The sequence below is a fragment of the Zingiber officinale genome, chromosome 6B (assembly GCF_018446385.1).
Source record: "Zingiber officinale cultivar Zhangliang chromosome 6B, Zo_v1.1, whole genome shotgun sequence".
NCBI lineage: Eukaryota > Viridiplantae > Streptophyta > Magnoliopsida > Zingiberales > Zingiberaceae > Zingiber > Zingiber officinale.
The window spans coordinates 66,972,637-66,988,660 of NC_055996.1; the positions used below are offsets into that span (position 1 = coordinate 66,972,637).

Sequence of the window (16,024 nt, forward strand, 5' to 3'; positions counted from 1 at the left end):
CATATCAATTTAGCCATTTCATTTCTCAACATATACTAGAGAATAATAAACCGATGTCAATAAATCATTGTCTATAAACAATATGCAATAATTCATTTTCTACAACCATAAATATCCCAATTTAATATACAAACTTGTAGCAAAACATATATGTAAACTTATAGCAAACTATATATATTAACTCTTTACCACATTACACAAAGAGTACATTACTGCAAAGTAAAAAACCACTAAAAAGAAATTCATACAATGATATCTTGTCGTCAAAATTCTTCTGACAAATAATATTTCAATTTTTCGATATCAAAAAGAACGTCGTGGCCTCTCCTCTACAATGTTTACAGTGTCAAGATTTTTACTTCTTCTCTTCTTTACAACCAACTAATTTCACTGAATTCAGGGCAGAAGTGTTGTCTTATAACTTTACCTACAAAGGACGAAAGTGTCGTCTTTGTATTCTGTAAGGGCTTTGTTTATGACATCTCCCACTTGTGCGTAATATTTACAAAACTTTGGAGTGACCTGTCAGAAAGTTGATAATCCATGGATATATAAGAAGGATCGGGATAAAGAAAATTTGATTAAATCCAAAATTACCATGGCATGATGAGGATGTTGTAACATTCCCAGCAAATCATGGTAAACAAGCACCTGCACAAGTTTTGATGTTTGTAGTCGGAAACATTTGATGTGAAACTCGCATAACCAAGTAACATCATCAGAGTAACAACAAAGATCTCAAAAGACATACTCATTGATGAAAAAAAGAGTTAATACATCTGTCGTTACAAAGATAAGAGATAAATTTAATGAAAAAAGTTATAAAAGGCAAAGTTGTCTATAAACGCCTAATGAAGGATAACAAGTCCAACATAAGCTAAGAGAGAGTGAAAAATAACTATAACTCAATGGAAATTAAATACTTGCTTTCTATCTAACACCTTTAGCCAAGATCATCAGTACTTATAATGTCTCCTATACGGTAAATAACATGCACAAGCAACGTTCCGCATTTATCAAGCTGTTCAATGAAGAATTCCAGTACAAACTTCCATCTTACATCCCCATGAATGAATCACAAGCCACTAATGCTCTAAATAGCTTAGCCAATTCAACAAGAATCAGTTTAGTTTTTAATGGTAAACTCTATGTTATATTAGGTGCACACGAGTTATAATAAATCAGAAGAAATAATAAAAACACCAAAAAAATAAGATAGAAGTATGTTACCGAACGGTAGTGGTATAACATCCCTCAGATGCCAGAAGAATCATTAATATAACTAGAAACTCAAATTAAAAAGCTGTGCTTAATCTGTGAATCAATCCTCTATCAGAAAGTCAAACCTTATATTTTGCTAGCACATCGTCCACATGTGCTGAGATGGCCAACAAGATATACTTCAGTGCAGAGCAAGCATGAGCAATAGATTGGGGAGCATTCTAATAGGGAGATTGAGGATAGAATCAGACTAACTATGAAGCATGGTAATAAGCTGCAGAAATAGCATGACCAGTTGCACTGTCCAGAAGGAATAGGAAACGAAAATACAGTTGCACTGTCCAAAAGGAATTATAAATCTATATCAACTCCTTTCATTAATATTTTTTATATAACAATTTAAATTCCAATATAAGTGCATAAAGATCTTTAGCAGCATTTCTATTACACAAGAGTAGTAAGCTACCAATCACAACTGGAGCTAGAGATAACCAGAGAGTCAGTGGTATCTACTGTCCAAGGATGAATTAGGAAGCCACAGCATTAAAGAAGGGCTCCAAAGCTAGCATGGAAATAGTTAAAATATCATAGTACAATTTACAAGCATTGAACAATTCTTGAAACTCAAAAACTTCAAAAAGCCAAAGTTCAAGGGTTACCTTTGATTGTGTGAGTGAATAAGACTGCAACCGCAGCAAAGGACACGTTACTAGTGACGTGGCCAAGAGCATGGCAGACGACAACAGGGATGAGCAACTTCAAGAGGTTTGAGTAGATGGGCTATAAGAAAATAAACAAGCTACTAAACTTGTACAAGGATCAAATGCAAGGGTAATTCTAAGAGGCAACATGCAATTTGAAAACGGACGACGGGACTAACGACGCGCTTGGGAAGGCCAACGGCCCTCTGATTAAACAAGAGACTACACCGACGAACAATAAACATTTGATGTAGTGTCTGTGAAAACAAAATAGTGACAAAATAACGCACAGAAAAAGAAAAATGGAAAGCATATTAAACAAAGGTACCTCAGGATAATAATCACCATCTATTTTCTGTATATTGAGCAAGATATCTCTGGTTGTCTTGCTACAATTCTTCAACCCCTGCATCCAAGAAAATAATTTTGATCATGAACGCATAACATTGACTTAAAGAAATGACTAAAGCCAAACTTTATAGGTTGTTGTTGAGAGAAGAATACCACTCCTTGTACATTCAAAATTGTTGAAGATGAATTGTTATGTCTCTTGGCGGCACTAGAGCATGCAAGAAATTTCTCAGCCAGATCTTTCTCAAATTCTTGTACATGATACTTCAAGTATCGCTCTTAATAGTCACTGCAAATGAAACACAAAAACATTATCTTAATAGCTTTCAAGCAAATTTTAACATGCGCAAACGAAACACAAAAACACCAAAAATCTTTTAGTTCACTGCAATGCTAAAGATAAATATATTATTTTGCCTGTTTAATGTGATAGCCCTTCTTGCTAGCTCTGACGATAATCTCCATCTGAAAAACATATCTTTTATTCATGCATGAACTTATGACATCTTCGAAAGCACTCCTCTCATAAAGTCTGCAAAATATGTTACGCTAAGATTTATGCATGAACTTATGTAGCAGCTGCTTGCTTCAGAGGCCAACCCGAATGAAGAAAAGCATAATTATATGTACAAATACGAATTCCCTAAAAGAACCAGTCAAATCGGATACACCTGGCCATAGAAGTGTCTATGCAAGTACATTTGCTCTCCTACTTGTGAATTTAAGCATAAGGCTCCATCCATGCACACCACCATGACGCACATAGCAGGTTGCTGTAACTATACTTGCACCAGTTTCAATTTGCTTCCTAGGAAACATAAACATCAAGATTCAATTCTATCAACATTGACTTTTGTGGTTCAGTTTAAGACTACAAATGTGCCAAAAAGTATCATATCCCATAAAAATACAAGAAATCATATGGAATATGTGACCGATATGGAAGTAACGATGAATTTAAAATGATTCAAACAATGATTGAAAAGGAGCTTATTTGATATTAGCCACATTGATTTTTCAGCCATTCAACTCTGTAACAATTCTAGTGCACTACAACCAAACAAGAGTCTCATTAAATAGTGGTCATTTTACAGTTTTTTTCCTTCCTAAATCAATTCATTCATAGCTCTTAATATATGCCAGAAGACACTTAAAAAAGATGTTTTATGTTTATCCCCAACTATGCTACTACCCAGAATAGTCATCATTTCTCACAATCGCTCATCTTGGACATGTCTCCTATCTCATGCAAAATAAGAGGGAAGATTAATTGTCAAACAGTAGTTTGGGTTAGCTAATGTGAATACTTGTGTATGCAATAGGTGTTGGGTTTTTCGGGCCACGAAAACCACGTTTTCGCGTCGCGGAAACCCCGAAAGCCCCAGCCACCGGATCCGTGCAAAGAAAAATAAAATAAAATACGAGTACGAGTTTACAACTTAGATTTACACTAAATCTACATAGAGGAGAAAGAGATTACCCTCGTTGCGTGCCCTTCGCAAGTCCCGCTCGTCCAAGGAGATGTCGGATCTCAAGTTGTCAAGATAGACAACTCTCTACACGTATCCACACAAACAACTCGATGGAGAGAACCTCTAAGGATGTGCTAGCAACCTTAGAAGATCAGTAACCATGAAGGAGAGGGAGAGAAGAGAAGAGCTTGAGGAAGAAGATGGGAGTTACCACACAAAATGAAACTCCACACAATAACATAAGTGGCCGGCCACTTTTCAAGAATGCTTTTAAACCTCCATGGGATATCAAGAGTCACAACTCTTGATCTCCCTCATGAGGTGGCACACACATGTGCTAGCCTTGATGATGTGGCACATCATACATAATTGGCCCACTTAATGCCAACTCACCAATGAGGTGGCAAATGGTCAAGTTAAACTTGATTCTTCATCTTCCTCTCAAGTCAAGTCAAACTTGACTTAATCTCTCTCATGGTTGATCTAATCCAACCATTTAATTCAAGCCAATTTAATATAATGAATCTAATTCATTTAATTAAATTGATCCAATGAGTCATAATCTAAATTAGACTCATTAAACACATGAATCAACTTGAGTCCAACTCAATTAGCCCAATTAGGATTACTCTTAATCCAATTTGATTCATCAAATGAATATAATCCTCTTGGTTCATCATATGAACCTAATCTCCATCTAATTGTCCTTAGTGTGTGACCCTATAGGTTCTTGTAACGTTGGCAATGCCCCTAAACCTATTTAGGAGCATAAGTAATGAGCGGTATCTAGCAACATATCATTACTACCCAAGTTACAAGAATGTTGAGATCCAACATCACCTTGTGACTACTAATTGTGACTCCTCACAATATATGACAAGTGTCCTTCTATCCTAGACATGTAGATTGATCAATGTGAGGCATAGAGCATGTCATCCTCTAATCAATCTAAATCTTGAACTCCAAGTAGACTCACTCGATCAAATGAGCTCAATATCTTATATTGACTCATTTGGGCATGGTCGTGCACTTCGTGGTCTCACTCTATCAAGAATATCGATGTTGCTCCCGTCATATAGGAGGGATAGATCTCATCTACATCACGCACATCTCTCTGCATAATTCGTTACATACCTAGTAATCACCTTTATAGTCCACCCAGTTACGAGTGACGTTTGACGAAACCAAAGTACATAACTCCTTATGTAGAGATCCATGGTGACTTTAGGTCCAAGGACTAGTAGTCATACTAATAGTCACATGAGAAAGTATATGACACTCATATAATGATCCATGATACTTTCTCATGGCGGGTCATTCAGTATACATTCTCCAATACATACCCATGTGTTAACTTGATATCTCTATATCCATGACTTGTGAGATCAAGTCATCGAGTTGACCTACATGCTAGTCTTATTACATTAACATTGTCCCTGAATGTTAATACTCGACTAGGAATGATTAAGAGTAGTGTTCCATATATCATCTCACTATCGGTTCAACTAACCGATTGATATAGGTGAGAACCTTCTATTCAAGAACGCTATTATACTTAGTTTATTTGGCACCAATACAAATAAGTATAATAACAAAAAACAAATGCCTTTATTTATATAAGAATATGATACAACAAGTCCATAATACAATCATCAAATGATTGACTCTAGGGCTCTAACTAACAATAGGTAATATATCACTTTGTCTGAAAAGCATGAATAAAAAAAATTGAAGTTGCTGTGGATACACTCTGCATATTCTTCATCAACATATACCTCAATCAATGGAGTTGGTGCTGCTGAACTTGTTCGTTGTCCTTTTTGTGGAACCTGATGAATGAAACAAAATGATATCCATTGTTTGAAGTAGCAGTTATGGAGTAAGCGAGGGTATCTTTGAAGGCAAATCTCCAACCTTATATGATGTTCATCTGGTGGGCATTGAGGTATTTTTTTTGTTCGATCAAATCGACTTCCTAGTGAATTCCAAGATTTCTCATTTTTTTTTCATATTCGAGTGTTGATCATTTGTATTGGAATTTTCATCTTGGTACACAGAGAGGGGTCAATTATTATTGATCCTGCAAAACAGACATAGGAACGCATCAATGCAACAGTAGATCAATTTAGAGTGTGCTTGAAATCCTCTTTTATACGAAGAAACATTGTAATCTTGGATTAAAATCTAATCAGTTCACTCACTTCCGTAGAGCTAGGGATTATCCTTTTACATGAGCTTAGATTTTCTACAACTTGTCTTCCTGGTAAATAACAAATGATTAACCTTTTTTATGAGGCATGAAAATAATAATGAGTTTTACTGTTAAACAATCCCAAAGCTTCGAAGTGGCAAGGTTTTTTCTAGCAACTCTTCCTATACATTTAAACATGGAGCGAATGAACATAGATTCAACACAATCGATCAAATTCATTAAAACTTACTTCCTTGTTGCTCCTCTTTGTAGAACACACGAGGAATGCCCTGTATGCAGCTTCCAACTTCTCGATTGGTTTTGCCTTCCTATGATAAGAGTAACAACACTAATCAGAAGATTGATAGTACATATAGATAAATGATTGTAATTCTTTGCATTTATATATAAAATAAGTGAAGTCTTGCTACATCAGTATAAATAACCTAATCTAAAGAAAACTCCATAGAGGTCAGATGAATTTATAATTATGCCAACAGGAAAAACATCAAACCTTTATATGTGGATCTTAGCTCCAAAGAATACCAAACAAATACACTAGTTGTGGCCAACCAAACGAGCAGAACAGGTAGTTGGCAAACTGGGAATCAACAAACCACTTCATAATCTTGTGTAACTCATTCCAGCAGCAGATAAATAGAGATCCCTCACCTAGCTAATCCAAGATTGTAAATCTCATCAACCTTCTTGAACTTGTTCTTAGACTCCTGCAGCATGGCATAGGATGAGTAAAAGATTGAATGACTTTACCCTATTACAAAGATTCTTACTCGAGCCATGGTTGAAGGGGATCCTCTCCCTGGTACTCATCAATCGCCTCGATCATCCTTCTGATTCGTATAGAACCAAAAAGAAAATGACGGTGAATCTTTCAGAAGAGGGGATCTGAAAGGAAAAAAAAACCTTGACGATAGAGAAAAATACCTGCTAGTTTGGAAGACGGAGGCCTTTAGGTCACGATCAACCTGGACTTTGAGGGCTCTGTTGAGGAGTTTCGTGTTGCGACCGCACTTCAAGGGTCGTACGTTTTTCCTTGTGCAACTCCCACTCGAACCCGCTGTCTTCCCAGCCGCTGCTCCGACGCCATCCTCCTCCCGCTCCATAATTCGATGGAGCAGCAAGAACGCCCCCTCCAAATCTGCTTGAGTCGTTGCCACCCAAGTGGCCCCCTTCTCCACCTCCGCCATATCTCTTGAACGTTGGAGGTGAGTGAAAGGAGATTTGTTTAAATAAAAACTGGCAAGCTCTGCTCTGTTGTTTCATTGCCACTGACAGGAAAAGAAATCCCAAGTTGGATTCGACATCTTGCTGGATAGAAGAAGAAGATTGTGATGCACCGCGGAGAGGAAAGGAGAAGCTATGAAGAGGGGAAGTTTAGGTTAACAAAAAAAAAACATTGAAAGAGCGCGGCGTGGGATCGTGATAAAATAGGGATGCTAAAATTTTATGCGCGGGAAGGAAATTTGCGCGAAAAATTGCAACTGTTTAAAGACAACAGGTAGTATGACATTGTTATCTTTTGAAGTAACTATTACATTAAAGATAATAATTTTGTCAAAAATTATTATTTTTTACCAAATTTATAATGATTTTTTTAAAAAAATCATTATCTTTGTACATTTTTATTGTAGTACTTGAAAATCAGATGAGGAGGTTTCTTTAGGAGAATCTATGGGATGAAGATAGTGATGAAGCTTGTCCGGTCTCGTAGTCCTTTAGTAGGGTCTCCCTTATTGGTTTCAAACATCTTTCTTTAGTCAAGTATTCTTGAAAAGGAATGTCGGGGTAATAGCTTCCACGGTAAAAATAACTAAATATTATAAGAAAAGATTTTGCAAATAACTAAGGAAGAGATAAAGATTTCTTACCAAATATGGCGCTTAGCCCAAGGTTAATCGGGGTAAGCCCAAAAATGTCTAATAAACCTTCTATGGTCAGCTTGAGTAAGCTGAACTTTAGGCTTCTCAGCCTCTCCAAAGCCTTGCGAAGGACCGAATTCGTGCGGATATTGCCCAAATCAGGAATAGGGGAAAGATGTTGTCAGGTTGTGAGACAAGGCAAAGAGGTCATAAGTCGAATGAAGAAGTATTTATCTCTCCACTCGCACTGAGTTGTAATCCTGTCAAACAAAGTAATCTTAGGATGGGCGTGAAAATAAAATAGGCCACTGTCACTTGTTGAGGGTAGAAGTAATGATAGAATAGGCTAGAAGACAAAGGGAAACTAAACAAACGAAAAACAATAGTAGCACCACTCAGGATGCGAATGGAGTTGGGGAGGAGTTAAGAAAGTGGAATACGAAAATAGTGGCTGATGGCAATAAAGAAATGGTGAAAGGGAAAACGAAGCTCTGCTACGACCTGCTCCTTAAAGATAGCGATGTTTTCTATTGGGGGAAAGTGGGCCGATCTTTGCTGGTTGGTATAACTATGTAAGTAGGAAACCCGTAGTTAAAATTGAGGTCGTGAGCATCCATGATGGTGAAGTCTGAGGAATGGAGTGTGTACCATGTGTTATTCCCGGCCATTTTAAGAAAGAAGGTGATGAGAATGGAACAGGAGGGAACAACGCAAAAGTGCAATGAAAAAGAAGAAGTGAAGGAGTTAAAGTTCTCAAAGCCTTTCTTATAGGAATCCTTAATGGTTATTTTTCGAGCAGAGCCGTTGAATCATAACAATAAATAGGCAGGCTAAATCTTGGACTACCGGATGGTGAGATGAAACGACGGGTATAGGAAAATATGTATACCCATAATAACATACACACATGTGTCATAATAAAAAGCCTACATCGATAACTGATTCGATAGGTAGTCATCTCGAACGAGTTTTTAGGTAAGCCTTGTTTTCTATGCAACTCTTTTAAAAGCCCGACTAGTCCTAGCTCGAACGAGTTTTTAGGCCTCGCCCGGGAGGATAATAAGTAAAACAATAAGGGAAAATCTGGCCTAATTTATGCTAGACTGATTTCACTCCGAGCGAAGTTAATATCAAGCGGGTTTAATCTCAACTAGTTCCAAATACGGTTGGCCTTAACTGATAAGCATTATTTGTCGTACCCTATCCTATCTTAAAGTGCAGTCCGGTGTAACCCTGAGTGGAAATAATCTTAAACTATTTTTAGTCTCGGACGGTTTTTAAAGATATCATTCATTATAGGTTGCCTGATCTTCACGTTGAGACGAATGGTTTCTGAAATTACAGTCGACTAGACTTTGGTCCCGACGGATTTACATCATCCTTAGCTTAGCACACACGCTCAGGAAAACTCAAGTTATTAGGTAATCAAACATTAGAGCAAAGACACATGACAAATTTAACAGAAACTACAAACATAAACATGAAGTTCTGATTCATTAACTAGAAGAATGGATGAATACAAAGTAAATTATAATAAGTTGAGAAATAAGCCAGACAGAGGATTATGGGTTATCCTCTTGCGATCAAGAAAGCGGGCGGGGGGATCAGAAGCTAAATAACTACCCTCCTTTAATTGCTCCACTGCACCCTCCGCTCAGAGAAGAAGTGCTTTGCTGATAGAGCAGGCGATAGGGCTGTTGAATTCAAGCATTTGAAGAAGGGTTTTCTTCCATGCTTTGAAGCACTCATCTTCTCCTGCATGGTAGACCGCCAACTCCGCCCAGGCAGCTACCAGCTTGGATTCCTTAGTAGACAGTGAGGTCTGGCCGATCGACAAATCCGAGCATAAGGCATCCCGCTCAACATCTCGAGCAACCAACTCAGAAACTTTGGCGGCTAGCTCGGTGTTATACGTGGCCTTTTGCTCCTTTAGCTAAGTGGAGAGGTGATCAAATTCTACAGTCTTCTCATCCACCTTTGCCTTCATGTTTGCCTGAAAGGTTGTCTCTGATGGGAGTTTAGCTTCAGAAGTCTCCAGGGCCGTCTTTAAGATGATCGATTTCTCAAGCTCAGCTTTTGCTAGTCGTTGAGCCTCTTGGAGCTGAGTTTCTAGTCTGCTCAGCCGCTTAGAAGGGGGGGGGGGGTATAGAAGTATTCTCAAAATTTTGTCGCTTTAGTGATTCATTTTCCCGTGCCAGGGAGTGCAATTGTTGTGAGGCGCTCATTTCGATCACCCAACTCTAGAAGAAAAGACAAACAATGTTAGACATATCCAATGTGGGAAATTGTATATTAAAATACATTACCCTGGTCAGTTCGTAGGAGTATTCTGTAGGATCGATGCGCACTAGAGGGGGGTGAATAGCCCTCGTCCATTTTTCGTAAATCATAGAGTAAGATGCAGCGGAAAAGAAAACAAACAGCAGAAGTAAAACAATCGCTAACACGTGTTGGTTTTATTTGGTTCAGAGCCTGTGATGGCTCATACTCTAATGCCCACTATCGTTGATCGCTTTTGATGAGCAATTCAATATCAATTCAGAAAATCTTTACAAGAATATTGAATTACAACTTTACATTAAGTAAAATATATCGACAACGTAAGAGTTTGAAGAGTTGCGCTTTCGATTGTCGGAGCCGTGTCATGGAGTCGTAGAAACATCTTTGGAGTAGCGCATAAGAAAGTCGAGACTCCCTTTTATAGTCGAGCTAGACCTGATCCAGATCCACTGATCTCGGGATCAAGGTTTGACTCGACGCTGATAGGTCAACGGATCTAGGTGTTCGGTCGACCAAACCTTCTGCACCTGCCCAACTTCCCATCCAAATTCTACTGCTTCAGATAGAGCCTTCATTGGGTCGACTGATCCCACTGTTCGACCGACCCGATCCTGCTTTCCTCACTAGCTTATCTAGTCTAATCAACCCGATTTGATTGAGTCAGCATCTATCCACCATTCGGTCAACTGAACCCAAGGTTTGGTCGACCGATCCCTTGGTCAAACCTGATCAACTTGCTAGAAGTCTAATCCTTTTTGTTTGGGGGTTCAGTCGACCGATTTCAGATGTTCGGTCCACCAAACACGGCACAATCTGACCCTGCAACAAGATGTTAGTCTTCTAACAAAATAGAGTTAGAATAATAACAAGTAATAAAACAATATTCAAAGAATAACTTTTTGACGGCCTCCGGACTATCTGGTTATGTCTTTCAAATTTCTCTGAAACCCTACGTCAAACCGATGCCTACCATTTCCTCTTCGGGGAACACATCCTCACCTATTCATTTCAGAAGAGTTTACCTTTAGCTAGATCGATCCTCTAGATCGTCTGGACTTTTACTTAGTGTCTGAGACTCCAGGACTTCATGCCGAACATCCGCTCCACGACCTATCCAGCCTTCCACCCGGTATCCACCACCACCCCAGGATTTTCACCTAGAATCCTCAACTCTAGGATTTCACCCAGAGTCTGTTGGACCCCGTGGTAGTTTTGATGTGATCAACCAAGTTGGTTAGGTCCTGCGTTTTGTCTGACCCCTGTGTCTGAGTGTGCAGGAACTTAGGAGCGCAGGAAGTCGAGCGGAAGATGCAGCTAGCAAGAAGGACGGCACGGGAAGGGAGCCGACGGGCTCGGTGCGTCCGAAGGACGAGAGAGCTGCGGAAGAGTACTCCGGTGGAGCGAGAAGAACGTGTGCGGCGTTCGAGGGACGAGAAGCCGGACGGAAGCCTACTCGAGGAGAAGGCCGGGAATTGGGTTCGGGTGAGCCCTATTCCGGTAGGCCGCAATCACCCAAGAAGCCGAACCGGAACAAGTCAACTGGAAGTTGACTTGTCAATGGTTCGGTCGACCGAACCCCTTGATCGGTCGACCGAACCCTTCTTTATCCGTAGCCAGCTGTTGGTGACACGTCAGAAGCCATGTCAAGCAGCCAACCGTTGGGGAGCTGATCGGTCGACCGAACCTTCTGATCGGTCGACCGAACAGAAGTCTATCCTGAGACTGAGTCGAGCAGATTGATTGGGCCAACTCAGCTGAAGACCGTTGGCCGATCGGTCGACCGAACAAAAGGATCGGTCGACCGAACCCAAGCTCGATCCACAGAGACTGCACCTGGACGCGAAGCTGGGAAGGTACAGCAGGTTCAGTCGACCGAACCTGGGGATCGGTCGTCCGATCCCTCTCGAGTCAAACCTGATCCCGAAGGATCAGGTGATCTGATAAGCTCGAGAACCCCTATATAAAGAGGGTCTCGGGAAGCTTTGAACAACAACGATTTCATACGAAAAACCAACTCTGTAATTCACCTTCTGCAACTTCTGTGCTTTCAAAGTGTAAAAGGCTTCTCCGCCTTAAGAGAAGGAGTTTTCTTACTGAGCCTTTCATCGCCCTGGATTAACAACCCTCTTAGTTGTAACCAGGTTAAATTTGTGTGTCTTTTCTCTACTTATTTTGATTATCAATATAGTTGCATTTATTTTAGAGTTGAAATTGCTTGAGGAGGGTATAGTTTTTATTTGCAGGCAATTCACCCCCCTCTTGCCCGTCCCCGCTGCGGCAACACAGTCCTCGACCCGCTAAGTCTTCGCCCAATCCCCTGGAACAGGACTTTGTTGACCTAGGGTTACCACCTCCTAGCACCTACTAGGGTTACCACCGCTTGGCGAGACTCCCGGCAGCTCGTGAGTCGACTAAGTGAAGACGTCGCAGTTTTGTTGGAGACATCTGATCAGCTTCTCCTTTTGGCTTGCCTCCAGGTCGGATGCTATAAATGTAGTGGCATCCGATCGGGTAGGGTGGATCTGTACCTCCTCCTTTTCTTCATAAACTAAGGAAGGTGGCTCTTCAGTTATGACGTTTAGCTCAACGCGTTGTGTTTTCCGAGCGGCCTTTGCTTCGGACCGAACCATTTCTACATAACAGCGCGGGGCTGCCAGTTGATCCCCTCGGACCTCCCTTACCTGGTTTTCCATGGGGAACTTGATTTTCTGGCAGAACGTTGAGATGATCGCCCGAAACTCGTTGAGAGTCAGTCGCCCCAAAATCACATTGTATGCGGAGGGGGCGTCGACCATGATGAAGTTAGTGATCCACGTTCTCCTGAGCGACTCCTCCCCTAGCGAGATAGCCAATCTGGTCTGCCCGATCGGAAGGACCTCATTACCGGTAAACCCGTATAACGGGGTCGTCATAGGCAGTAGCTCGGCTCGATCAATTTACAATTGGTTGAACGCCCTTTTGAAAATGATGTTGACCGAGCTACCTGTATCAATAAATATGCGGTGAATAGTATAGTTAGCTATTACCGCTCGGATGATGAGGGCGTCATCGTACGAGACTTCGACTCCCTCGAGGTCTCGAGGCCCAAAGATGATCTCGAGCCCATTTGCCTACTCCTGACTACAACCGACTGCGTGGATACTGAGCTGCCGAGCATGTGACTTCCTAGCCCGGTTCGAGTCACAATCTGTAGGTCCTCCAGCGATGATGTTGATTTCACCCCGAGCGGTGTTGCTTCGATTTTCCTCCTCCCGGGCGGAGGGCCTCGCTCGCTCCTGCGAGGCTCGGGGGTTGGCCCTCGGCTGATGATGATGCTACCGTTCGACTGACTCTCTGGCCCCACGTCGTCCGGTGTCCTGGTATCGGGGGCGCTGATCAGGTGAAGGGGATCGGCGACGATAGCTCCTAGGCGTGGGGTGAGCGATCGGTGGAAGACTCCTACAGTCACGGGTGTTGTGGGTGGCTGACTGGTGATGGAAACAGAACATGGGAGTCCATACTCTTCCCTTCTGCTTAGGCCGATCAGCCGCCACATGCTGGACAGCTTGTGGTCTCGACTCATGGTGTGGATGTACTCCTTCAGCTCGAGGTCCTCTTGGCGGTTGATGGCTGGTTGGTTGCCTCCGCTTGGTGGGTGCCAGCGGCTCGGCCGGTGCTTCTTTTCTTTTGCCGCCTGGGCTTCCTCCACATTGATGTATTCATTGGCTTTGTGCAGCATATGGTCGTAGCTACGAGGCGACTTTCTGAAGAGCGAGCGGAAGAAATCGCCGTCCACAAGCCCTTGCGTGAACGCATTCATCATGGTCTCCGAGGTGACCGTTGGGATATCCATGGCTACCTGGTTGAAGCGCTGGATGTAAGCTCGGAGCGTCTCCCTCGGGCCTTGCTTTATGGTGAACAAGCCGACGTTGGTCTTCTGGTAGCGTCTATTGCTCGCGAAATGATAAGGAAAGCCATACGGAATTCTTTAAAGCTTGTGATCGATCCGTCCGGCAGTCTCTGGAACCACCGTTGCGCCGATCCCGAAAGGGTGGTGAGAAATACCCTACACTTCACACCATCTATGTATTGATGTAAAGTGGTCGTGTTGTTGAACTTACCCAGATGGTCATCCGGGTCAGTGGTCCCGTTATATTCTCCGATCGTCGGGGGTGTGTAGTGCCTTGGCAGGGGATCCCGAAGAATGGCTTCAGAAAACTGTCGGTCGATCCGCTCGGGGGATGACTCAGCCCGAGGCGCCTTCCCTTTCATGGCATCCCGTACGGGCACTTCATCTAATGACCCTTGATTGGCCTGTGCCAGCTCGGATGGAGTCTAGAATAATGCCCGATGAAACAGGATAGGGGTGGGCGGCGCATTCCCTGGAGTACCGGTCCAACCTTTATTCTGCGCCCATGTGGAGTATTGCTCCGGTTGGTCTTCCTCCGCCGCTCGGCCACCTGACGCCGAAGTTGCCTGTTGTGCTAACCGCTCGGCTAGTGCCTTTTGTTGCTGTTGCTCCACGATTTTTGCTGCTCTTGCCTCAATAAGGGCATCGAGCTCCTCCTGAGAGAGTGTCACAGTGTGTGGTCGTCCAGCTCCTTCCATCTCCTCTGCTCGGATTCAGGTGTGTTCCCACAGACGGTGCCAATTTGATCCTGTCCGAACTGTGAGTTGATGAAAGCTGGGGACGTGGCGCTCTCTACTGGCTTCGCGTAGACACCGGGATGAGGTATGCTGCCGGCGAACCTACAACAAAGCCGGGTCGGGAAGGGGTTCCCGGCGACGACCCTCCGACGCTCAAGTCAGGCGAGAGGAAATCTGAAGCAAAACAAGAAGAACTATAGCTACAGTATTGTTGATTGCATACCTCCATCGAAGTCTGGGGGTCCTTATATAGGCCCCCGGGGGAGGTGTGTGCACGCTCATCGACGCGTGCGCGCTTCTCCCAAACATACCTCAAAATGGATGTGTCAGAAAAGCACGCCTGACGCCATACCGCAACCGTCCGAGCATATCTATGACATGACAGTGGAAGCTTCCACCGTACGATTTTCTGTCTGGTCCGGCCGCCGACCATGCTGTCTGTCAGTGGTACATATCTCGAGAGGGATATCTCTGGCCGTCCCCTTTGTACTCTTCTGCACCTTCTGTCTTATACCAGGCCGAGCGGGCGAGACTCTCGACCATATTGGTCGGGCCGCGCGGGACCACGCCTCGGCCATACTGGTTGTCCGGGGGGGGGGGGGGCCGCAAGTAGGTCGCTAGGTCATATGCTCAAATGAATAGCGCCTATGTCGGCCTACGGCCCAGCTGAGCGGCCGCTCGGCCTGATCAGCTGTCGTATGAAGATTCCTGAGCGTCAGAAACTTGGCCCTTGGCCGAGCTATCTCCTTGCCGACCTGGCCATCTGCCGCGGACGATCGGCAAGGTGGCCTCCCGCTCGGCTCACCTTTAACGTTGATCATCTCGACCTTGACCTCCACGTGTTATTAACCTCTGTCCGTACGGGATCCCTCCTTTGCTACCGGATCACTATTCATAAAATCTAAATTTAGATAATGAATAAGCTAACAGATATAAAAAAAAAATAAGTAAGCACTACAACAAAAACCTTCATAGACATCGGTTTTCCATCGGTGTCTATTTCATTTTCGACCGATGTCTATGAAGCCGATGTTAAAAGTCTGCCATTTTAGACATCGGGTTAAAACCGGTGTAGTATCACTTAACGATACCGGTCTTCGAATCGGTTATTAACCGGTGTAGTATCACTTAACGACACCGTTTCATCAACGGTGTAAAACTGATGTAATATTGTATGTTAATAACACCAGTTTTGGCAGCGGTAAATGACCGATGTATAGTTAATAACACCGGTTTTGCAGCGGTGGAAAACCGATGTAATATGTATATTTTTTAACAGCACAAATTTGATTTCCGAAACAA

At 42.7% G+C, this 16,024-nt stretch overlaps 1 protein-coding gene and 1 long non-coding RNA gene across 4 annotated transcripts; both read right to left on the reverse strand.

Moving 5' to 3' along the window:
• Positions 1-263: 263 nt before the first annotated feature.
• Positions 264-2,559, reverse strand: LOC121990250. The gene is made up of 5 exons (XR_006114526.1): positions 2,427-2,559; positions 2,251-2,328; positions 1,881-2,001; positions 598-651; positions 264-522 (listed from the first exon to the last, which is right to left on the reverse strand). It is a non-coding gene; the product is annotated as an uncharacterized LOC121990250 (long non-coding RNA).
• Positions 2,560-2,693: 134 nt separating this feature from the next.
• On the reverse strand, positions 2,694-7,292 carry LOC121990249. Of its 3 annotated transcripts, XR_006114524.1 has the most exons (9): positions 6,882-7,277; positions 6,728-6,787; positions 6,609-6,664; positions 6,451-6,537; positions 6,187-6,265; positions 5,660-5,825; positions 5,521-5,574; positions 2,945-3,081; positions 2,694-2,805 (listed from the first exon to the last, which is right to left on the reverse strand). XR_006114524.1 is itself a non-coding variant. In XM_042544423.1 (3 exons), the coding sequence occupies exons 1-3, from the start codon at positions 7,142-7,144 to the stop codon at positions 6,613-6,615; spliced, it is 375 nt and encodes a 124-aa protein (XP_042400357.1). In that variant the 5' UTR covers positions 7,145-7,292; the 3' UTR covers positions 6,544-6,612. The 3 variants fall into 3 exon arrangements, 1 of the variants encoding a protein (XP_042400357.1); XR_006114525.1 differs by lacking the exons at positions 5,521-5,574; positions 5,660-5,825 and having other exon boundaries at positions 6,882-7,292; XM_042544423.1 differs by lacking the exons at positions 2,694-2,805; positions 2,945-3,081; positions 5,521-5,574; ... (1 more) ...; positions 6,187-6,265; positions 6,451-6,537 and having other exon boundaries at positions 6,544-6,664; positions 6,882-7,292.
• Between the last annotated feature and the right edge of the window lie 8,732 nt (positions 7,293-16,024).

Excerpts from the sequence above, each read along its gene's own strand:
- LOC121990249 (XM_042544423.1), bottom strand. The coding sequence starts at position 7,144 with ATGGCGGAGGTGGAGAAGGGGGCCACTTGGGTGGCAACGACTCAAGCA. Across the intron at positions 6,788-6,881 it reads TCCGTCTTCCAAACTAGCAG|AAGGATGATCGAGGCGATTG; the intron begins GTATTTTTCTCT and ends TATACGAATCAG. Across the intron at positions 6,665-6,727 it reads CCCCTTCAACCATGGCTCGA|GAGTCTAAGAACAAGTTCAA; the intron begins GTAAGAATCTTT and ends GCCATGCTGCAG.